The sequence below is a fragment of the Somniosus microcephalus genome, chromosome 2 (genome assembly GCF_052327205.1).
Source record: "Somniosus microcephalus isolate GS21.2 chromosome 2, FLI_Smic_1.0, whole genome shotgun sequence".
Lineage (NCBI taxonomy): Eukaryota > Metazoa > Chordata > Chondrichthyes > Squaliformes > Somniosidae > Somniosus > Somniosus microcephalus.
The window spans coordinates 16,934,802-16,959,668 of NC_140988.1; the positions used below are offsets into that span (position 1 = coordinate 16,934,802).

The 24,867-nt window shown below is 46.1% G+C and overlaps 1 protein-coding gene across 4 annotated transcripts in view; it reads left to right on the plus strand.

The window, feature by feature from the left end:
• Positions 1–24,867, plus strand: part of npnta (nephronectin a) — a 102,366-nt gene that overhangs the window by 63,400 nt on the left and 14,099 nt on the right. For 3 of the 4 annotated variants that reach the window (XM_086006875.1, XM_086006892.1, XM_086006884.1), the window contains 4 exons: positions 934–1,056; positions 3,155–3,544; positions 16,304–16,399; positions 21,615–21,713. In XM_086006875.1, coding sequence (XP_085863001.1) covers positions 934–1,056; positions 3,155–3,544; positions 16,304–16,399; positions 21,615–21,713 — 708 coding nt within the window. Of the gene's footprint in view, positions 1–933; positions 1,057–3,154; positions 3,545–16,303; positions 16,400–20,756; positions 20,921–21,614; positions 21,714–24,867 lie in introns of those variants that run through there. The other variant, XM_086006899.1, reaches the window with a different exon arrangement.

Genomic DNA, 24,867 nt, shown 5'->3' on the forward strand with positions numbered 1-24,867 from the left:
CCTGGCGTAATTTGGAGCCGTCGGGAATCCCACACGACACCCCTCAAAATAGGGATTAGGCTAAAAACTGCGCAGTTAATTGGCACTAATCCCTTCCCGCCTGGTTTCGGTGGGTCCCAGTGTGGGGCAGGTACCCGCCGCTCCTGAAAGTTGCGTGGGACGGGGTTTTGGGCGGGATGGTGTCGGGACCCCCAAATTCGGGAATTCCCCCCCCCCCCACACGCCTGAAACCCCGCCCGACAGCTCGGGGAAAATCGGGGCCTAAGTGTTTTGGAGCCTTTGCCTGGTGTTTAAATGGAATTTAAACTGTGCACAGTTCTGGTCCCAATATTACAAAAGGTATGGAGGAGCACTGGACAAGGGGCAAAAAAGATCTTTACAAGGATGATACCAGAACTGAGAGGTTATAACTATCAGGAAAGACTGAATAGACTGGGGCTCTTTTCTCTAGAAAAGAGAAGGGGGGCGGGGGGAGGGGGGGGTGACCTGATAGAGGCCTTTAAGATTATGAAGAGGTTTGATAGGGTAGATGTAGAGAAGATGTTTGCACTTGTGGGGTGGGGGGTCCTAAGACTAGGGGTCATGAATATAAGATAGTCACTAATAAATCCAATAAGGAATTCAGAAGAAACTTCTTTACCCAGAGAGTGGTTAGAATGTGGAACTCATTACCACAGGGAGTAGTTGAGACAAATAGCATAGGTGCATTTAAGGGGAAACTCGATAAGTACATGAAGGAGAAAGAAATAGAAGGATATGCTGATGGGGTTAGATGAAATAGGGTGGAAGGAGGCTCGTGTGGAGCATAAACACCAGCATTGACCAGTTGGCCTCTTTCTGTGTTGTACATTCTATGGAATTAGAAAATGTGTGGCCGTGATGTTTGTGCAGGATGAAAGACTACGTTGACCCATTTATTCCTCTCCATTCCAGATGTTGACGAGTGTTCGAGGAGGACACATAAATGCAGTGCCTTTGCTACTTGTCAGAACACACCAGGCTTGTACAAATGCAAGTGTATGACTGGCTACAGGGGCAGCGGTTACAGCTGCACACGTATGTATTTCAGCTCAAGCAGAACACTCCGTTAAGTGTCCCTCATGTCCTAGAATAGATCCTTACATTCCGATGAGGTCTGCCTTGTTAATAACTCATATGGGGAAAGAGCAGGGGAGTGGGACTAATTTGGAGAGCTCTTTCAAAGAGCCGGCACAGGCACGGTGGGCTGAATGGCCTCCTGCGATGTGGTCTGATTCTGTGAATCAGTATTAGATTTGAAAGGGAGAAAAGGCACAGTAATGAGACCCTTTCCTAAGGTGAATGAATCATTCACACCAAGGTTTGCCCGTACCTGGATCTCCTTACAGTCTGAACCTAGCCCATCAGATACCACAAAACTTTTTTACAATAACATAGTCACCTTTCAAAATAATCTGCAAATGCGACTTGCCCCACTTTTTTTAAAGATGAAAATTATATAAAGTAAAATTGGACAGATGCACAGAATGATTGCACTTTTGAAATAAAGTGAAATATTATAACCTTGTTAGTTTGGGGATTTTGCTATTTCAAGGAATTAACACAAGAGAAACGGAACCCGCCGCTCTGTGGAGGTCAGATGTCGTGCCCAGTTATCATTACTCAGACGGAAATCTCCGAAGGTTCCAGAAAGGGCCCCACTCATTTATTGCCACAAACTGTGTGCACAGTAACCTTTATCTTACTTAAGAAAACACTTCCAGAAGTCTCATTTGCCAATTTCCTGCTTATAAAGACTTTGGTGCAAATGATACTTAACAAAATTATTTTTTGCAGTCTATGGATAGCGTACAACTGGCTCTTGAAATCTTGGGTTCATCCTTCTTTAAATTTTATGAATGATTATTGATATTGTTTTATGTCTGTGCACACTTCCTGCCAACCTTTTTTACTGTAAATTTCTATGTCAGTGTTTGTAGCAGAACCTGTTTCTATTAACTTGTCACACTGCAATTACATCGTCCCCTCAGTAGAGGCACTGCAGCGCCACCTCTGGCAAGTTTACATAGGCAGTTTTCATCATAAGAAAGAAAGACTTGTATTTATATAGTGCCTTTCACGACCACTGGATGTCCCAAAGCACTTTACAGCCAATGAAGTACTTTTTGAAGTGGAGTCACTGTTATAATGTAGGAAACGAAGCAGCCAATTGTGCACAGCAAGCTCCCAAAAACACCAATGTGATAATGACCAGATAATCTGTTTTAGTGATGTTGATTGAGAGATAAATATTGCCCAGGACACCGGGGATAACTCCCCTGCTCTTCTTCGAAATAGTGCCATGGGATTTTTTACGTCCACCTGAGATAGCAGATGGGGCCTCAGTTTAACATCTCATCCGAAAGATGGTACCTCCGACAGTACAGCACTCCCTCAGTTCTGCATTGAAGTGTCAGACTAGATTTCTGTGCTCAAGTTTCTGCAGTGGGACTATGAACCCCAGCCTTCTGACTCCAAGGCGAGGGTGCTACCAACTGAGCCACAGCTGACACATAGGCAGTTTCCATTATAAATGTAGACATAGGAATTTATTATGGAAATATAGAAGAATAAAGTCAGAATGAATGACTTTAAAATGGGAACTCAGTTATGTCTCTGTGCCCTGGCCCAAATATCCTTCAGGGTCTAACCTCATCACCTGAAGATTACACCTGGTCTTGACTCTCTTTATGCAATGCTGGGCGATGAGCTAGTATTTCAAAAAAGTGCGATTCACAACAAACTGATTGGATAACCATTTAAAAGTGACTTTCTCCCCAATTTTTTGCCACACACAGCTTCTCAGTTCAAAGGGCAGGCACGTAGCCTGCTCCAAGACCTCTACCAATGTCATGGTAACCAGTGGCTAGGTGGCGTGCAAGATGAACCCAGACTGACTCCCCTCCAGATCTGTGGGAAACTGCCTCACAGCCAAGGTCAAAAGCCGTGTTGAGTGGGAAAATAGTGGGTGTGAAGCTACATAAATAACCCTGTTCCAATATGTAGCTAGTTGGTATACCAACAGGTTGTGTCACTGAACCACCATGTTTAATGCAATACAGTGAACAAAGGGAGTTACAGTAAAAAAATTTACAAAGCAGTCATTCATCAATGGCATTGTCATCTTGTCTTTCAGTTGACATAAGGATAATCAATGAAAAATTCCCAGTTTTCCCAAATCCACCCAAAGGCAAAAACAATGAAACTATGAATGGCGTTGATCTGGAGAATGCCATGCCTACAATCACTGGAAGGAAAACAACCACGGTGACCCCATCTTGGAGAGTTAATACCCCACCACCAATTACCAAGAAGCCAGAGGTCAAAAGAGAAAGCCCCCCCCCGACCACAAGCAGAACCACAACCACAGCCTCAACCACAACCACAGCCTCAACCACAACCACAGCCTCAACTACAACCACAGCCTCAACTACAACCACAGCCTCAACCACAGCCTCAACCACAGCCACGCCTGTGGACAACAGGATCCATAACGAGGTCCCACGGCAAAGAGGAGATGTTTTCAGTAAGTATCTCAACAGTTATAGCATAGTACTGACATGTCGGTGGAAGATACCTTGTTAGTCTGTGGGTTATGCAAAATGATCCGTCAGTGATCTGAAAATCACAAGCCAAAGATGCAGTGATAGGCAAGTCAGGTCACAGGTGCGATATACGAACACACAACTGTATTCATGGATTTATGGCCAGAAAAATACTGGTACTCGGAGTCACTTTTTGAAATTTTTAATAGAAAGAAAGACTTGGATTTATGTAGCGCCTTTCACGACCACCGGAATTCCCAAAGTGCTTTACAGCCAATGAAGTACTTTTGAAGTGTAGTCGCTGTTGCAATGTAGGAAAGGCGGCAGCCAATTTGATGCAGAACAATGCGATAATGACCAGATACTCTGTTGTAGTGATGTTGGTTGAGAGATAAATATTGGCCAGAAGACTGATGAAAACTCCCCTGCTCTTCTTTGAAATAGTGCCATAGGATCTTTTACGTCCACCCGAGAGAGCAAACGAGGCCTCAGTTTAACGTCTCACCCAAAAGACGGCACCTGCGACAGTGCAGCGCCCCCTCAGTGTCAGCCTAGGTTTTGTGATCAAGTCCTTGGAGTGGGACTTGAATCCACAAACTTCTGATTCAGAAGCGAGAGAATGCTACCCACCGAGCCAGAGCTGACACATGTGCCTTAATGTGTATAGTAACTGACGTAATAAAACTCACTACGCACTTGGTTCGAGTATAAAGCAAAGCTTTAATCAACTTGTTTCAAAACATGGAGGTCTAGTTGTACTTCATTAGTTCCTGTCTTACAAAATGTCCCTAGGCAAGCTGGGCCACGCCCGAGTATTTATACTCCTTGGACAGCGCCACCAGCTGGCCGTCCAGTGTTATTTCATGAGTTGTTTCTTCATGATGATGAGATTTGTAACAGTAACTTTGACAAAGGCAGAGCAATGAAAGCGATGCAGTCAGACATGCACTGTGGCTAGTGCACATCACTGGGTCCAAGCACTCCTTGGGTTAAGCATACACCATTACTATGTTCCCATTTCCAGGCCCCAAGTAGCCCTGGACATGCACCATTGTTACGTTGGTGTCAGTGAGCCCCAAACATGTGTTGTTACTATGATCACATTGCTATATCTCACGTAGCTTCATGTGTCTTTGCACTGAATGAATTCTCTTCAGCAGTTCAGAGGGATAGAAATGAACAACCGTCAATGTATCTATTACCACTGCAGCTGCTCAAGAATCTCCTGGCATCCTGAAGCATTAAAACCCCAGGTTCTCAGTGAGTCGCAGACAGAGTAATATTTTGTAAACACAGTTAACAGAGCCTTTGGAATGCCATTGCTGTGAAAAATGCATAAGTGAAAATAAATAAGGGCAAGTCAAGGAGCCCAGACAGATCCAAGCCTTGCTATCTGGCTCAGCACAAAAGAAAACAGGAAGACAAAGTACTTAATGTAAAAAGGGGCTGGAATACAAAGGGGAGAAAGTGATGCTTCAGTTGTACAGAGCCTTGGTCAGGCCCCATCTGGACACTGCGTTCAGTTCTGGGCACTGCACCTCAGGAAAGATATATTGGTCTTGGAGGGGGTGCAATGCAGATTCACCAGAATGATACCGGGTCTTAAAGGGTTAAATTATGAGGACAGGTTGCATTAAAAAAAAAATTGTATTAGCTGATAAGTGGCAGGTAACATTCGCACTACAGAAGTGCCAGGCAATGACTATCTCCAACAAGCGAGCGTTTAACCACCGCCCCATGACATTCAATGGCATTACCATCGCCGAATCCCCCACTATCAACATACTGGGGGTCACCATTGACCGGAAACTTAACTGGACCAGCCACATAAATACTGTGGCTACAAGAGCAGGTCAGTGGCTGGATATTCTGCAGCGAGAGTCTCACCTCCAGACTTCCCAAAGCCTTTCCACCATCTACAGGAGTGTAATGGAATACTCTCCACTTGCCTGGATGAGTGCAGCTCCAACAACACTCAATAAGCTCAACACCATCCAGGACAAAGCAGCCCGCTTGATTGGCATGCCATCCACCACCTTAAACATTCACTCCCTCCACCAGCGGCGTACCGTGGCTGCAGTGTGTACTATCTACAAGATGCACTGCAACAACTCACCAAGGCGGCTTCGGCAATACCTCCCAAACCTGCGACCTCTACCACCTAGAAGGACAAGGGCAGCAGGCGCATGGGAACACCATCACCTCCAAGTTCCCCTCCAAGTCCCACACCATCCTGACTTGGAAATATATCGCCGTTCCTTCATCGTTGCTGGGTCAAAATCCTGGAACTCCCTCCCTAACAGCACTGTGGGAGCACCTTCACCACACGGACTGCAGCGGTTCAAGAAGGCGTCTCACCACCACCTTCTCAAGGGCGATTAGGGATGGGCAATAAATGCTGGCCTTGCCAGCGATGCCCACATCCCAGGAACAAATATAATTTAAAAAAGTGATTTTTCTCATCTTCTTATGGATCCCTCGTGTGCAGACTCCCAATCTCTGACAGGGTGAAGGCACATCACCTATCTGCAGGCCTCTGCGAATGCTGTTCTTGACATGGCTGCTCGGATCCGCCTTCACCCTCCGGTTCTCCCTTCTTCCTTGGGTAGCCATAAGCTTCTGCATGCAGTTCCCCTAGACACCTCAGCTGAGATGAGGAGCGGGTAGGTGGAAGGACCATGCTGCCCCTCTGAATGGCATTATCTCAAGGCACATTTGCCTCGTCACCAAGCCGATTCCGGCATCTCAGTCTTAAGTAAAGCCTGGGGTTCCACTAACCAAATGAAGCAAGACTTTAGCTCGGGGCTAGACTTCCTGCCCATTGACTACGAGTGGGAAGGGCTGTGGCCCATTTCCTCTTGTCAGTTTAGTTCTGATATTCTGACTCCAAGTCTGCGTCTTAGTAGTTTTTTGTTCCTCCTTCCATTCCGTGCCAGCTTCCTGACAGCAATGAGCCAAAACCTGGTCTATTTCAAGCAACAATTATGATAACAGAAAGCAAAAGGCCAGGAAATGAATCCCAAAGAGTTTGTGGAATTTCTTGGAACTCCTGAGGGTCAAGCTGCAGGGAGGGGAGGGAAAGTGGGGGTGCGGTGTGGGTGCAGATGCAGGGAGGGGGTGCGGGGGGTGGGGGTGGTGCTGGCGTGGTTGCCTGATGTTATAATTTACACCACCGTATATACTCTGATCATAGGGACAGTGGCAGTTACTATGTCAACAGCCAATCTATCCATAAACAAAGGCATTAAAGGGCTGCTTATGTCCGGTGACATATTCCTTCATATTTTTAGACATTTTTAGCAAGTGTATTTTTTTGCTTATCAAGATGAAGTAGGTAATGGAACAAGTCACCATTTTGGGGACCACAGTAATCCCAGGTCAGGAACAGATGCAAAGCAGAGCTCTGTGTCCCAACAATTGGGGAAGCTTTCCTCTGTGCTAAATGTAGTGAAATTGTAAATAAGTTTATAAAAATAAAAAACCATCCCGCAATGTGCCTTGCTCTCCACTTGAGAACAAAGGCTCCAATGACACAGTGACGCTCTGTCTGTGACTGAGACGGAGGGGGAGAAATTCAGTGGGCTGCGCCACCCGTTAGCCCCTTAAGAGGGCGCTAAGTGGGTCGCATGCCACTGCCCACGCCTCCCGCTAAATTCCGCGGGACGCTAGTGGTGGCGCTAGCTGTTAGCGCTGCGCCGCTACCGATGACGTCATCGGTGTGCGCAGCGCCCCGGCCGCGATATTTGGAAGTGCCCCCTGATTTACCGCCGGACGCTATGTCCGACCGGTTCAGGGGGGCCTACCTGCGCAAATTAAAGGAGAGGTGCGGGGCGGCCATTTTTGTTGTTGGCCGCCTGCCAGCACCTGCCTGCGCTCCCGTCCCCAGCCTCCTGAACGCCCCCCCCCCCCCCCCCGCAGAGTGCCGGCTGCATTCCAAGAGCCCGGCACTTCTCCTCGGTGCCGGGCTCTGTTGCCAGCACTCGTGATCCTCGGGGGCCCAGCTGGGCCCCAGATCGCGCTGCACAAGGCCCCTCCCCTTTAAGAAGGGGAGGAAGGCCTGCAATGCCGCAGCGTGTGGCGCTGCGGCACGTTGCGCCACGATATTCAGTCGCAGCGCCCCAAGAGGGATGCGGGGCGCCTCCAGTAGCGCCGCGCTTCCCTTTGGGGCGCTACCACTGAATTTCCGGTGGGCGGCCGCGAATGCTTCCGGGGCGCTACTTTTAGCGCTCTGGCGAGGCTGGCGCCCTAAACGGGGCTATAGCGAATTTCTCCCCCGGACTATTTAGTGCTGGTTAGTTTTGTATTACAGGCAGTTTTATGCTGTGGACTGGGTTTAGACCGAGACCATAACCACTCATAGAAGGAGGAGTTTTCCTGCGATTATTATGGCCAGTCAGTGGTCAGCTCGCTAATCGAGCACATCACCGAGTTTCTCAAACTCTTTCTAATAGATTAATTCTTTTTTTTTTAACCCTTCCGATGCCACAGGGAACTTTACTCACCAATTAAAGTGGAAAATTTGAGTCGCTGGCATAAGAAGAGCTAAGTTAACAGAAGAACTAAATGAGGTTCTGTGAAGACAATGAGGCAGATCCTGACGTTGTGCATTAGTGAATCGGCAGCCCGTTTGACATTTCTCCCCATTGAAGGCAACGTAAATAGAAAATCGGGTGAGATGTCAAACAGGCTGCCGATTGGCAATCTACTGTTTTACACTATCGTACAACGTCAATCCCCACCCCAACCATCAAATCCCGCGAATTGATTCAACTTCACCCCTCCCTGTAACCCAGATTACGAAAGCTTTCATCAACTCAATTAGCTTTACATCCCAGTTGACATTCCAAGAATTGCTCTCATGTTTTTGTATTCATGTCACCCGGTGATGTGCTCATTCCTGGCCCGTCTAGGCCCAAGCCCACCCTAGAACCAGCACGCTCCTGGCTGCATCTCAGTAACGTTAGCAAGCTTTACAAAGACTTCACAACTGCAAAGTAAAATACAATCCAAAATCTACACCCTGGATCATTCTATAGGTGAGCCCTGACTGAGAGCCCTTCACAAATCCATCTCACTATATATAAATTTACCCCGAGTATAGGAGCACTAGCTTTCCTTCATAAGCTTGAGTTTGGAGAGCTGTGGTGTTAGGTTATTGATTTGCACACGTGCTTTCACACTTCTGTTGTTTCAATGAAATGGAAAGATCTTGTACTTTCAATTCACAGAAAGAAATAAAGAAAGACTTGCATTTTTCATACTTTTCATACCTCAGGACAGCCCAAAACGCTTTACAGCCAATGAAGTACTTTTGAAGTATAGTCACTGTTGCAATGTAAGAAACGCGGCAGCCAATTTGTGCCCAGGTCCCACAAAGAGCAGTGAGATACTGACCACATAATCTGTTTCGGTGATGTTGGTTGAGGGATTAATGTTGGCCCAGGACATCGGGGAGAACTCCCCTGCTCTTTTTCGAATTAGTGCCGTGGGATCTTTTACGTCAATTAGGATTGTCACCTCCATGCAAACCCCCTTGTGGATATTTGGAGCTTTTCTTAAAATGGAAAAAAAAAAGACCTTTTGCTGTCAGATATTTATGAAAATTGCTGTTTAGTTATGACTGAGTGGGTGGCCACTTGAATCAGCATTTTGCATCTGACAGGATTTAGGCACAATGGGGGGTGGAATTCGTATTGGACGGTAGACAAAAAACAGGCAATAGCGAATCGACGGCACGTTTTACACTCCGCCTGACGTCCGATTAGTTGCATAAGTACATAAGAAGTAGGAGCAGGAGTAGGCCATACGGCCCCTCGGGCCTGCTCCGCCATTCAATAGGATCATGGCTGATCCGAACCTAGACTCACGTCCACTTCCCTGCCCGCTCCCCGTAACCCCTAATTCCCTTATCAGCTAGGAAACTGTCCATCTCCGTTTTAAATTTATTTAATGTCGCAGCTTCCACAGCTCTCTGAGGTAGCAAATTCCATAGATTTACTACCCTCTGAGTGAAGAAGTTTCTCCTCATCTCAGTTTTGAAAGGGCAGCCCCTTATTCTAAGATTATGCCCCCTAGTTCTAGTGGAAACATCCTCCCCGCATCCACCCGATCAAGCCCCCTCACAATCTTATATGTTTCGATAAGATCGCCTCTCATTCTTCTAAATTCCAATGAGTAGAGGCCCAACCTACTCAACCTTTCCTCATAAGTCAACCCCCTCATCTCCGGAATCAACCGAGTGAACCTTCTCTGAACTGCCTCGCGAGCAAGTATATCTTTTCTTAAATATGGAAACCAAAACTGTACGCAGTATTCCAGGTGTGGCCTCACCAGTACCCTGTATAACTGAAGCAAGACTTCCCTGCTTTTATACTCCATCCCCCTTGCAATAAAAGCCAAGATTCCATTGGCCTTCCTGATCACCTGCTATACCTGCATACTAACCTTCTGTGTTTCATGCACCAGGACCCCCAGATCCCTTTGTACTGTAGCACTTTGCAGTTTCTCTCCATTTAGATAATAACTTGCTCTTTGATTTTTTCTGCCAAAGTGCATAACCTCACACTTTCCAACATTATATTCCATCTGCCAAATTTCTGCCCACTCACTTAGCCTGTCTGTGTCCTTTTGCAGGTTTTTTATGTCCTCCTCACTCACTGCTTTCCCTCCCATCTTTGTATCGTCGGCAAACTTGGATATGTTGCACTTGGTCCCCTCCTTCAAATCGTTAATATAGATTGTAAAGAGTTGGGGGTCCCAGCACTGACCCCTGCGGAACACCACTAGTTACTGATTGCCAACCCAAGAATGAACCATTTATCCCAACTCTCTGTTTTCTGTTAGATAGCCAATCTTCCACCCATGCCAGTATATTACCCCCAATCCTGTGATTTTTTATCTTGTGCAGTAATCTTTTGTGTGGCACCTTGTCAAATGCCTTTTGGAAGTCCAAATACACCACATCCACTGGTTCCCCTTTATCCACCCTGTTTGTTACGTCCTCAAAGAATTCGAGCAAATTTGTCAAACATGACTTCCCCTTCATAAAACCATGCTGACTCTGTCCGATTAAATTATGCTTATCCAAATGTCCTGTTACTGCTTCCTTAATAATGGGCTCCAACATTTTACCAACCACAGATGTTAGGCTAACTGGTCTATAGTTTCCAGCCTTTTGTCTAGCTCCCTTTTTTAATAAGGGCGTTACATTAGCTGTTTTCCAATCTGCTGGGACCTTTCCTGAGACAAGGGAGTTTTGGAAAATTACCACCAATGCATCCGCTACTTCTCTCAAGACCCTAGGATGTAAGCCACCAGGTCCAGGGGATTTATCCGCCTTAAGTCCCATTACAGGAAACTTTCTGGTATCCGGCACCGACAGGACCGAGCTGGTGCCGTTAGATCAAAACTGCCGTAGAAACCAGCGCTAATGTTAAAACATACAGAGCTCAGAGCTCCATGTGAAGCAACAAACCCCGTTGCTTAGCAACAGCTTCAAAACAGTCGGCGCAGCTTGCAAGCGTCTAGCTGAAGCTGTTGCTTAGCTACAGAGAGGCTTGCAGAGCCAGGACTGGAGAAAAGAAGCAACGAAAAGAAAAAAAATTATCTGAACCGACTCCTGAATTTTGCCAGTAGATAGAGCTTTCCGGACATTTAACCTCCGGATAAACGAAAGTTTCCTGTATCTTACCGAGTACCATCTCCTTAGTGACTTTAATCGTGTTTAGCTCCTCCCCCCCTATAGCCCCCTGTTTGTCCAGTGTTGGGATATTTTTAGTGTCCTCTACTGTAAAGACTGATACAAAATATTTGTTCAGCGGTTTTGCCATCTCCATGTTCCCCACTACTAATTTCCCGGTCCTGTCCTCTAAGGGACCAACATTCACTTTAGCCACCCTTTTTCTTTTTATATAACTGTAGAAACTCTTGCTATCTGTTTTTATATTTTTTGCTAGTTTACTTTCATAATCTATCTTCCCTTTCTTAATTAATCTTTTAGTTATTCTTTGCTGGCTTTTAAATGCTTCCCAATCTTCTATCCTCCCACTAGATTTGGCTACTTTATATGCCCTTGTTTTCAGTCGGATACTATCCTTTATTACTTTACTTAGCCATGGATGGCTGTCTTTCCTTTTACGCCCCTTTTTCCTCAGTGGAATATATTTTTCTTGAAAGTTGTGAAATATCTCCTTGAATGTACACCACTGCTCATGCACCGTCTTACACCTTAATTTATTTTCCCAGTCCACTTTAGTCAACTCTGCTCTCATACCTTCATAGTCTCCTTTATTTAAGCTTAGTACACTGGTTTGAGATCCAACTCTCTCACCCTCCAACTGAATTTGGAATTCAACCATGTTATGGTCACTGATTCCAAGGGGATCCTTTACTAGGACATTTTTTATTAATCCTGCCTCATTACACAGGACCAGATCTAAGATTGCCTTTCCTTCCTGTCTGTCCTTCCTAATAGTCAAATACCCCTGGATGTTTAGTTCCCAGTCATGGTCACCTTGCAGCCATGTTTCTGTAATGGCCACCAGATCATACCCATGTGTAGTTATTTGTACCGTCAACTCGTCTATTTTGTTACGAATGCTGCGTGCATTCAGATAAAGAACTTTTAAATATGTTTTGTGACAATTTATTCCTGCTTTTACCCCCTTTACTACTTTACCTTTATCTTTATATATTCTGTCCCTTCCTGACACGCTCTGGTTTTTAATTCCCCCACTGCTACCTTGCTCTATTGCCTTCTCCGCTGACATTTTTATTTTTCGCTCTCTTGAAACCTCCCCCCCACTAATTCATTTAAAGCCCTCTCTACAGCCCGAGTTATTCGATTCACCAGGATTCTAGTCCCAGCACTGGCCAAGTAAAGTCCGTCCCAACGGAACAGCTCTCTCCCGTCCCAGTACTGGTGCCAGTGTCCCAAGAAGCAAAACGCATTTCTCCCACACCAGTCTTTGAGCCACGCATTTAACTCTCTGATTTTATTTACCCTAGCCAAATTTGCTCGTGGCTCAGGTAGTAATCCAGAGATTATTACCCTTGTGGTTCTGCTTTTTAATTTGGCCCCTAGCTGCTCATACTCCCTCAGCAGAACCTCTTTCCTTGTCCTATAATGATACCTTGTTGCCTATTTGTTAAACTCCTTTCACTTCACAGCCTCTGCGGTGAACAATAAAAGAGTCAAGTTCGAAAGGGCCTGTAGATATCTATATACTGGATTGGTCCATCTAACTGCGTTAACTTCTATACACCACATCTGCCTCCCCTCTCTGTTACTTCACTCTGTGATAATCTGGCACCCGGCATCGACTGAGATCAGCATATTTAGTTTGGTCATTCAGGGTGAGAAGGGAGTCACAGAAAGTGCAGCAAAAAATAAATTATAGGACACACGAATACATTGCTTTACTTCTTTAAAAATGATATTTTGCTCCTCAATATATGGGATGTCAGTGCCAGGGAATAGAATAAGTTGTTTACCTTTTATGTTTACTTCTTATGGGAATCAAGGGATATGGGGATCGGGCGGGAAAGTGGAGTTGAGGTCGAAGATCAGCCATGATCTTATTGAATGGCGGAGCAGGCTCGAAGGGCCGAATGGCCTACTCCTGCTCCTAATTCTTGTTCTTTTTTCACCCAACTGATCCACTACTCTGCCACCGCCATTCTATCCCATACTAAGTCCTGCTCACTCATCACTCCTGTCCTCGCTAACTTCCATTGACTTCCCATCTTCCGGCTTATTGATTTCAAAATCCTCGTCCTTCTGATCCTTGAGAATGACCAGACGCCTCAGCTGTCATCCTGAGTTACTCCTGCACATTGACTCGTTTGAGAAAGTACCACAACTCACTCTCCAGGGAATACTCATCAGTGTGACCCAATGATTCACAGAATACTGTACATCAACTACACGGGACTGAAGGATTTTTGCTGGTGTTTGGTCGCTCAAACTCTGTTCACAGTTAGGGCCATTGGATTATAATGACTGAATAAGACTAATTCTGTTCTTATCACTTGGGATTTTTACCAGTGTTGTGCAGGTCGAATTTCATAATTCCTTCCATTTTTCCATAAAAACCATAAATCAGTGGTCTTGTTCATCACTAACTGTTCGTTCAGATCTCTGGTAGAGCAGACACCACTACCTCAGTGTGCACCTGGTCAGACCTCCCAATGTTCCTCTAATTCTTTTGGCTGCATGGTCCCTTTAAGTGGCTGCGCGGCCCATTCACATTTTTGTGCATGCGTGGTCTCTCCCACTTAAGAGCCGGCGAGCGGCCTGTGCGGGACCTCCAGACCGCTGTGCGGCCACGCAGCTTAGTGGGAACGTTGAGACCTCCCAGTCTCATATCTGAATTTAGAGCGAAAGGATCTCTTAGCATGTTCGTACTGCTCTGCAGGAAACAGACGTCAGGAACGACGGGATCAACTAGGATGAGAGAAACAGCGAATTTTAAATCTCACCCAAGCCACCCGGGCTATATCTAGCATGCAGATAGTGTGAGGTGGTGACATTCATCCATCCTACTGCTTAAAGCCTGGCTTGCATCTGGCCCACCCTAAATACCAGTCATCAGTGCGATGTAGCGCATCCACTGCTATACATCTCATTCGACTGGCATTCACTAAAGATAACTCCGGCTTCGATAGCATGTGGTGTGATTCTAAAAGGGAAGGTGTCTCACATGGCAGTTTGGATATAGTAATATCGCAAAGAGGAATGATAAAGGTTCTTCTCCTCTCGCTGTGGCATCCCGGGTATTTTGCCAGGACCACTAATCTTCATTACAGCTCGTGGAATGTTGGCAGTGACTGCATTCTGCACACGGAATGTTGCAACACCAAAACCAGTCACACAAATAGCAACAGAATTACATAGAATTACACAGATGGCTCAGCTCGATGGGTTTGCCAAGGATAGATTTTTTTTGTGTAAAAAGGCAGTTACTGTCTTTATATCAATATTATTTTTAATTCTTTGAATTCCCGAGAGGCTGGGGAATCAAGAATTGATACTTTCTCTGTTGAAATAAAGTGCCATTCATTTTGTTTTCTCCTTTTTCTTCCCCACCCTTTCCCCCTCCTCTTCCCTCCAGAAGCTGTGATGCCCTTTCCAATTCAGGGACTTTGCCCATTGAGACGTCGAACTGAGGCCCCGTCCGCCCTCTCAGATGGGTGTGAAAGATCCCACTACACTATTTCAAAGAAGAGCAAGGGGGTTCTCCCCAGTGTCCTGTCCAATATTCATCCCTCAACCAGATTATCTGGTCATTATTTCATTGCTGTTTTTTTGTGAGAGCTTGCTGTGCACAAATTGCCACCGTGTTTCGCACTACAGCAGTGACTACACTTCAAAAGTACTTCATTGGCTGTAAAGCGCGTTGGGACGTCCTGAGGTCGTGAAAGGCGCTATAGAAATGAATGTCTTTCTTTCTTTAGGTGTGAGTTTAAAAGAAGCTATTTGCTGATACTCATTTTCTAGGCCTTATTCTAAGCGGAGCTTGATCCTGTTCTCACCCGACATGCACTTCCAATAGAGGTTGTTGGATAGTGATCTGGAGTGGGGACACTGGCCATTTATCCCCTCCCTAATCTGGGCCGGGGGGGGGCGGTGGGGCTCAAGCCAATGGCAACATCCATCGTCCTGTCATGGCTGAAATCAGCACCGACCAGGGATTGAACCGTGGACCTTCCTGACGTATGTGGATCAGTTACTCGCTGGACAAACCCACGGTGATGGTGAGAGCCCAGAGTGAACAGGGTCAAAAGGCAAGAAGGAAACCATTTTTTTCTGTTCTTAAAACAAAAAGCAAAAAAAATTGTAAATGCTGGAAATCTGAAGCAAAAACAGAAAATGTTGGAAATACTCGGCGAGTGGGTCAGTCAGTATCTGTGGAGAGCAACAGATGTGGAACCTTTGTCAGAACTGGAAAAATGAGCATTTATAACAAAGTGAAGGGGAAGGAACACACGCCCACACATACACGCGCACGCACACACACGCGGACTGCAGCGGTTCAAGGCGGCGGCTCACCACTACCTTCTCAAGGGGCAATTAGGGATGGGCAATAAATGCCGGCCTTGCCAGCGACGCCCACATCCTGCGAACAAATAAAAAAATACACGCGAGAAGAAGTAGAATGACCTGCAAAGTGCATAAATAGAAAACAGGAGAAGGTTAAGCGGCAGGAGTGACATTAGCATGAGGAAACAGGAGGCACAATGAGAGAAACCAAAGACCTTTCTGAGGCACTGAGAATGTGCGAATAGCGGAGGAGGTGAGGGATGAGGCAGGCGGAAATGGAAGTAGGAGAATCTGGCAAAGCCGAGCAGGCGGAAATGGCCCAGGAACCTGGGAGAAGAGGAAAGCAAGTGGAACTTTTCTCCTTGATGGGCACAAACTTCAACCTGACCCACCCAATTTTTCTTTTTAAATAGGCGCAGACACTCCTTATTGAGGGAGAAATGATATCGCGGAATGTATTTCAGCAAACAGCAATCTAACAGGGGCTTGTCAAAAGTAAAGGAATGTTTTACAGATTTGCTTTTTTTCCCCCCAGTCTGGCCTACTTGGGATAGTGAAAGGAGCAAGTGTGAGCAGAACAATCGAAAGTGCTTTGGTCTGCACACCCCCCCCCCTCGCCAGTGACATAATTACTCCTATAGGACTGTGCGAACGCGATTAGTCTTAAATTGCATCTAATAGCTCTTCATTCATTTTGCAGTCCCGCGTCAGCCTGGAGGGAACGGGGCTTTATTTGGCCTTCTTGACATTGAAAAGGGGATTACTGCGGAGGAGAATGATGCAAGGGACGACCAAGGTATTTATTCCGATCCCTGCCACTCATGCTCTGTTTGGACCTGGCAGGGCTCCAACTATGTGAAATGAAAGCCCACTGACCCAGCTCGCTGAAAGGTGGAGGGGTTTTATCACGATGGGCTGAAACTAACCTTTGTAGTGGGCCTCATCTCGGCTGTGAATTGAGTGAAACACTTGACTTTTGGCACTGATTGGGCAGTGGTTAATTTTACAGGTAAATCTGTTTTGGCGCCAGCTTCTTCGCACATTGAATACAGAATGACAACTTTATTAGACCGTCGGATACAAACGGCTATTAGGCAGCTGTTTTCAGATTCATGACATTCTCTCGTTTTTTTTCTCTCTGTTCTTGTAACTGCCACTCACTCTAACAGCAGCCTTCTGCTGATAAGAGAGAGTAAGTTCCTGGTACTCTCTCTCTCTCCCACACACACACTCTCTCTCTAAGTTCCTGGTACTGTCTCTCTCTCTCACTCTGTCTCTCTCTGTAAGTTCCTGATACTGTGGCCTAGAAATTCGGTAGGCTTAGCGCCGCTTTTGAGGCGCTAGAGGGCCTAGCGCCGGAGTTATGGCCAGTTTGGAAATTGAGTGGGTCCCTAAATCGGTGTTAGGCCGTTAGCGCTGCGCCGGCACCAATGACGTCATCGGTGTGCGCAGCGTCCCGGTTGCCATGGTAACCCGCCCGAACTCCGAAATTGACTTGCGGCCGCCTCGCCCGTGGCAGCCGCAAGCAACGTTCTGGCAGAGGTGCCTTACTGGACTTTGCGCCGGCGCATTAAAGGCCCCGCGGCGGCCGGCCGCTTTCCCGCCGGCCGCCTGGCCGCAGCTCCCTCCCCGGACTTCTCCCCCCCTCCCCCGGGACAGATGCAAGCCCGGCACTTGTCCGAGGTGCCGGGCTCATTTTTACAATGATTTTCGCGGGCCGCGGCCGGGTGCAGGCAGCTCCTCCTTAAGGGAAGGAGGAGGCCTGCACTTCCCGAACCTGCCGCACCGCAGCGGGCGCCGCAGCGCCGGAATAGCGCCGCAATTCAGCGCGTAGCGCCAGTTTTCAGGCGCAAACAGCTTTCAGCAGCGCCGGCAGCCGTTTGGGCGCAGAACTAGTGAATTTTTGGCCCGCCCAGCGCGACTTAGCTCCGGCACTAACTTCCGGCGCTAAGGCCGTCGCTGCGCCAAAACCCAATTTCTAGGCCTGTGTCTCTCTCACTCGATTCCTGCCACTGTCACTCTCACGCGCTCTCAGTAGGAGGCGGGGTATGGAGTCGATGGATACAAACACAGAACTAATTGCTTAGACAGTGTGGAATCAGAATTGCAACAAAAAAAAATAGTTGAAGGATCTTTGAAACTGGAGTAAGCTGATCCGAAATATTTTCAACAGGACAGAGCGCTGACCAGCACTGGTCAAACTGGGGCATCTGGTCAGGCTTCTGTACAGACGGGATTTCATCTGAAATTTATTTTTTAGAACTAACATCACAGTTATGTTTCTTTACAATGCAAGAGAATTGCAGCTTTCAAAGCTCTGTGCGGCCTGTGAATAAATACTGAATAAATGGAGTAGAGGAGCAGAGGGATACTGGGATGTGCAGATACATAGGTCACTAAAGGTAGCAGCGCAAGTGGATAAGGCCATAAGAAGGGCAAATTAAATCCTTGGCTTCATATCAAGAGGCGTAGAATGGAAAAGCAAGGAGGTAACCTAGGCAAGGAATGGTTAGGTTGCCGTTGGAGTATTGTGTGCACCCCATTATAGGAAAGGTAGGCACCCCATTATAGGAAAGGTATACACCCCATTATAGGAAAGGTATGCACCCCATTATAGGAAAGGTATGCACCCCATTATAGGAAAGGTATGCACCCCATTATAGGAAAGGTATACACCCCATTATAGGAAAGGTATACACCCCATTATAGGAAAGGTATGCACCCCATTATAGGAAAGGTGTACACCCCATTATAGGAAAGGTATACACCCCATTATAGGAAAGGTGTGCACCCCATTATAGGAAAGGTATGCACCCCATTATAGGAAAGGTATACACCCCATTATAGGAAAGGTAGGCACCACATTATAGGAAAGGTATACACCCCATTATAGGAAAGGTATACACCCCATTATAGGAAAGGTATGCACCCCATTATAGGAAAGGTGTACACCCCATTATAGGAAAGGTATACACCCCATTATAGGAAAGGTATGCACCCCATTATAGGAAAGGTGTACACCCCATTATAGGAAAGGTATACACCCCATTATAGGAAAGGTATACACCCCATTATAGGAAAGGTATACACCCCATTATAGGAAAGGTATATACCCCATTATAGGAAAGGTATATACCCCATTATAGGAAAGGTATACACCCCATTATAGGAAAGGTATGCACCCCATTATAGGAAAGGTATACACCCCATTATAGGAAAGGTGTACACCCCATTATAGGAAAGGTATACACCCCATTATAGGAAAGGTATGCACCCCATTATAGGAAAGGTATACACCCCATTATAGGAAAGGTAGGCACCCCATTATAGGAAAGGTGTACACCCCATTATAGGAAAGGTATACACCCCATTATAGGAAAGGTATACACCCCATTATAGGAAAGGAATACACCCCATTATAGGAAAGGTATACAATACAATACAATACAAATCGCTTTATTGGCATGATAAGGTACATCTTATGTTGCCAAAGCATCAAAATACATTTATGGTTGAACACATAAACGCGGTTCCATTCATACAGTGTATAAACAGGTATATCCCTGAGTTTATAAATATATTTTCGCCTTGTTTATATATACTCTTGTCTTAGTTTACTGGTTGCAAACAATGGGAAAGGTGCAGCGTAGGTTCACTAAGATGAAGGAAGACTCGAGGATGTTAAGGGCATTTTTTACAACATCCAAGAGGTTACGAGGTGAACTGATAGAGATCTTCAAGGTTAAGAAGAGTTTGGGATAAGGTAAATAGTAAGCGACTGTTTCCATGAGTTTCCATGAGAGGGGCACTATCATGCCATTTACTGTCATAGCCTGTCCTTCCTTTGACACTTTGGATTTATTCCAACAGAAGCTTATCTTTTAACCTCAACCGGAATAACTTTCTATTATACAGTTAAAAAGAACAGAACTTGTATTGTGTCCCATTCTGGGCACCACACTTTAGGAAGGATGTCAAGGCCTTGGAGAGGGTGCAGAGGAGATTTACCAGAATGGTACCAGGGATGAGGGACTTCAGTTATGACTCAAGAGACTAGAGAAGCTGGGACTGTTCTCATTAGAGCAGAGAAGGTTAAGGGGAGATTTGAGGTGTTCAAAATAATGAGGGATTTTGATATATAGATGGGGAGAGACGGTTTTCACTGGCAGGAGGGTTGGTAACTAGAGGAGACAGATTTAAGATGGGGGGAAAATTAGTTATTATGACCTGGAATGCACTGCCTGAAAGGGCGGTGGAAGCAGATTCAACAGTAACTTTCAAAAGGGAATTGGATAAATACTTGAAAAGGAGAAATTTGCAGAGCTATGGGGAAAGAGCAGGAGAGTGGGACTAATTGGAGAGCTCTTTCAAAGAGCCGGCACAGGCATGATGGGCCGAATGGCCTCCTTTCTAAGAACAAGTAGCCAGTTAAAGGGCAGGGTGATAAAGGGAAAGTGTTCCATTGGACGCATCCCGTAGAAACGCTATCCTAAAGCATTCCAAAATATTGGAGGGACTTATGTAACACGTCAGAACTGACTGTAAATGCTGGAACTAATGTTTTTTTTTATCATTTCAGTTTTAATTTAAACAGTGTACTGTATTAAAAATTTAGCATTCGAGTGAATATAATGAGCCTGAAATTTGCAACACATCTCAAGGGCCAAGAAATGGTGGAAACCCTGCTGATGGCTGGAATTTGGGGTGGAACTTAATTCTGTTGGGATTCCGCCCGGTTTCTTAGTGACTTAGTGAGATGGATTACTCTGCCCGACAACCCCTCATGTCAAGTGGGAATGTCTGGGGACTTCCCGGGCGGCCCCGGGAATTCCGCTCGCTATGCCTTTATAAGGCTGTAGAGCCGAGATCTGCCAAGGCCCCAGACCTGTACTGTTGTAGGGTTCCCTTGTGTCGGGGACGCTCGGCCCTAGGTCACCCTGTCAGCGATTCAGTTTGGCAATCCCAATTGGATACAAGGCTTTATGGTAACAGCAGAATCAATCATACACAACAGTATTCAAACAACAGTTAACAAATTCAAGGCTGGTATTACCTGAATTTCTGGACAACAGTGCAGCGTGGAGGGTCTTGTTCAAAAACCTACTGTGTCTCATTCTGTTCCTGCTCTTACACTTGCACCTTTTTCCTTCTAGTTCTGTGCTGCATGAATATTCTCGCATCAGCCAAATCTCACTGGCTCCACCCTGTCCAGTTTCAACCAGCCATTCTCTTACACAGACCACTGTTTCTGCGACCGGTGGGCGCCGCGGGACTGGAGTGCATCATCACCCCGGCCAACGGAATTTTAATTTTATTTGTTAAGTTTTAATTAAAGTTATTTTAGTTACAGTATATTTGTTTATGTACCCATCAGAAGAGTACACAGACCACTGTGTCCCTGTTTGCCTGGATTTAGTTAGGTGTGACGTCCCTCTAATCAATTGTCAAAGCTTGCAGTTGATAAGTTGATAACAGTTGACGAACTCCATCGAAGGCCGTCTTGACAGTTAACAAAGTATTGCACAGATTCTGATTGGCTCCACTCTGTCGAGCTTCAACCATCTAACGGTTATCTAACGGTACCAGGTGAATGTAATCAATCCCAGACAGATCCATTATCTGAAATGGCTCCTTTAGCAGCTGAGCAATGCGTTAAGGTGCCAGCTTCCTGCAGGCCAGCCGAGGACCTCGGGCGGTGTGGCTGTGGGGTATTCGGGCTTATGAGGGCAATCAAGGCTGCTGGGGCTGAAGCGCCAATGCAAGTGCCCCATGCAAACAAGCTTAATCCCCAGTTTGGGACAGGGCCCGTGTCCTCGCGGATGGGGGGGATGTGTGGGGGGCCCGTGTCCTCGAGGATGGGGGGGGGTGGGGGGTGTCTCGCTCTGCCCCGGAATTTCAGGCCCGATACCTACAGCAAACCTAATGCCAGACCCACCAATGAGTCAACGATCCTTCCTTAGCTGCACAAGATTGACTGTAATAAATGGCTGGTGTTTGTGGTTTGTTGGCAGACATTTTGGTGAACAGCTGCAACTTTGACCATGGAATGTGTGGGTGGACACAAGAGAAAGATGCAGGACTTCACTGGGAGCGAGTTCCTGTACCATCAGGTAATCAAAATGATTGAACTTCTTAAACCATTTATTGCACACACACTTAAATACGTGTCAGTAGGTAGACCAAATAACTACAACAACAACGCGGGTTGATTTAACCCCTTTTGATGTAGAAAATTACCCCAAGGTGCTTCACTACAGCGTAATCAGACAACAGCTGAGATATAATGGGGGGGCGACTGAAAGCTTGGCCAAAGAGGTAGGTTTTAAGGAGAGTCTTAAAGGAGGAGAGAGAGGTGGAGCGGCAGAGAGGTGCAGGGAAGGAATTTCAGAGCTTAGGGCCAAGATGGCTGAAGGCACGGCCACCAATGGTGGGGCAAAGGGATTGTGTGATGCGTAAGAGGCCAAAGTTGGAGGAACACAGAGTTCTCAGAGGGTTTCAGGGCTGGAGGATGTTACGGAGATATGGAGAGGCAAGGCCCTGGAGGGATTCGAACATGAGGATGAGAATTTTAAAATGGAAGCTTTGATCGTACAGACATCAAAATGAATGGAAAAAGAAAAGAAGGACTTTGAAGTTCTTGCTAAAAAACAAGGAACAGGAACAGGAGGAGGCCATTTAGCCCCTCGAGCCTGTTCCGCCATTCAATGAGATCATGGCTGATCTGCGACCTAACTCCATATACCCGCCTTTGGCCCATATCCCTTAATACCTTTGGTTAACAAAAATCTATCAATCTCAGATTTAAAATTAACAATTGATCTAGCATCAATTGCCGTTTGCAGAAGAGAGTTCCAAACTTCTACCACCCTTTGTGTGAAGAAATGTTTCCTAATTTCACTCCTAAAAGGTCTGGCTCAAATTTTTAGACTATGCCCCCAAGTCCTTGACTCCCCAACCAGTAGAAATAGTTTCTCCCTATTTACCCTATCTGTTCCCCATAATATCTTGAAAACTTTGCTCAAATCACCCCTTAACCATCTAAATTTCAGGGAATACAACCCTAATTTGTGTAATCTCTCCTCGTAATTTAACCCCTGGAGTTTGGGTATCATTCTGGTAAACCTACGCTGCACTCCCTCCAAGGCCAATATATCCTTCCTAAGGTGTGGTGCCCAGAACTGCTTACAGTGCTCCAGGTGTGGTCTAACCAGGGCTTTGTACAGCTGCAGCATAACTTCTACCCCCTTGTATTCTAGTCCTCTCGATATAAAGACCAGCATCCCATTAGCATTTCTGATTATTTTCTGTACCTGTTCTTATCTATATACCAGGGGCCTTTCTGTGAGGGGCCTGAGCAGGAGATGATGCTCGCAGGCGCTGGAAATCTGTGGGCAGCTCCAAGTGCCGCATTGCTTAGGCTGACTCCAAGCTCCCAGACAGTATTTAAAAGGGAAATCATACAGGTGACCTCCATGCAACCTGGACTTCCCTTAAGCAGCAGGTTTATCAGTTTTGCTCTTGCTAGGCTCCACCTGGCCTGTGTATTCGCTGTTTATGCTGGCTGCATCCTCCGAGCTAGAAGAAAGTGAAAATAAATGGACGTTTCAAAGACCCATTTTTCCTACAATTTCAATATCTAAAGGATCCTGTTTTTAAAAAAAAACCTGCTGGGCCTATATGTGACTCCAGTCCCACACACCAACAGGGTTGACTCTTAACTGCCCTCTGACATGTTGTACAATAGCAATGGATTTAAATGTCGGCCCACTCCAGGACTTGGGCACATAATCTGGGCTGACACTTCAGTGCAGTACTGAGGGAGGGCAACATTCTTGGAGGTGCCGTCTTTTGGGTAAGAGGTTAAATCGAGGCTCCCGTCTGCCCGCTCCCGTGGACGAAAAAGATCCCATGGCACTACTCGAAGAAGAGCAGGGGAGTTCTCCCGGTATCCTGTCCAATATTTATCCCTCAAGGAACACCACCCAAAACAGATTCTGCTGTGCGTAAATTGGCTGCCGCACGTCCCTAAATTACAACAATGACTACTCTTCAAAAGTACATCATTGACTGTAAAGCGCTTTGGGACATCCTGAGGTCGTGAAAGGCGCTGTACAAATGCAAGTCAGTCCTTCCCACCTCCATCCCACTCTCCCTCAGAGGGATCTATTCCAAATTTTATGCTGGAATAAAAATTGCAGTGTAATGAGGGTTTCATCCGAATTTCACTGCAGCTGCTGGGCCGGAATGATTCTTTAAGGTTGCCACGTGGATTCTGTGCAGGGGTGTTCGAACGTCCTTGACAGCATTGCACTGGAGGGAAGCTATTATTTAAAACAGGTGTGCAGAGCCAATTAACTGAGGCCGCAGGAGGCCAATGAGGGCAGACACCGAGGGCAGTGAGATAGATGCAGGGACAGATCAGGATGATTGACGCCCCCATCCAGCTTCTGAGCAACCAGCTACAGAGCCACTCCTCTACACGACACAGACGGTGACAGGTGGGAACCAGGGAAAGGTCAACATTCCCCGGTTGGAGAGCATTGCTTGGACAATAACCTTAGCGGTCCCTAAATAGTCCCTAAATCTATTAGTATTTTATCATTGTTATGCCATATTTATTCCAATGTTGGGAGGACTCGTAAAAATCAACATTTCATTGTGCAGTACACACGTCTGCTGCATGTATGACAAATAAAATTGAATTGAATTGAATACACCTGTGTGCTCACAGTAGCACAGCAGACGGGGAAACAATTCAGAAGACCCTGAGTATTGACTTAAAGCAGCCACATGTTCCAATTGATTATAGTAACAACTGTTGCACAGTGATTTCAACAGAGATATCCTTTCACTTGATTGCCTTTGTAGCTGACAGATCAACAGTTAATGCAGAAGGCTTCCCTTTCTATATGCTCATCGAGGTGAGGGCTGTTCCGTTTTTTCTTTTTGTACACTTTAGTATGAGCAGCGAGCCCTCCCAGGTGACGTATTATAAGAACATAAGAAATAGGAGCATGAGTAGGCCATTTGGCCCTTCGAGCCATTCAATAAGGTCATGGCTGATCTTCTGCCGCATTTCCAATTTCCTGCACTATCCCCATATCCCTTGATCCCCTTAATATTCAGAAATCGATCGATCTCTGCCTTGAATATACTCAACGATTATACAGCTCCAAACTCCCATCTACACTGCTGCAACGCTGCATTTGAAAAAAAGCGATCCTCACCGGAACTGTTCCTTCTAGAAATCAGAAAGAAAGAAGG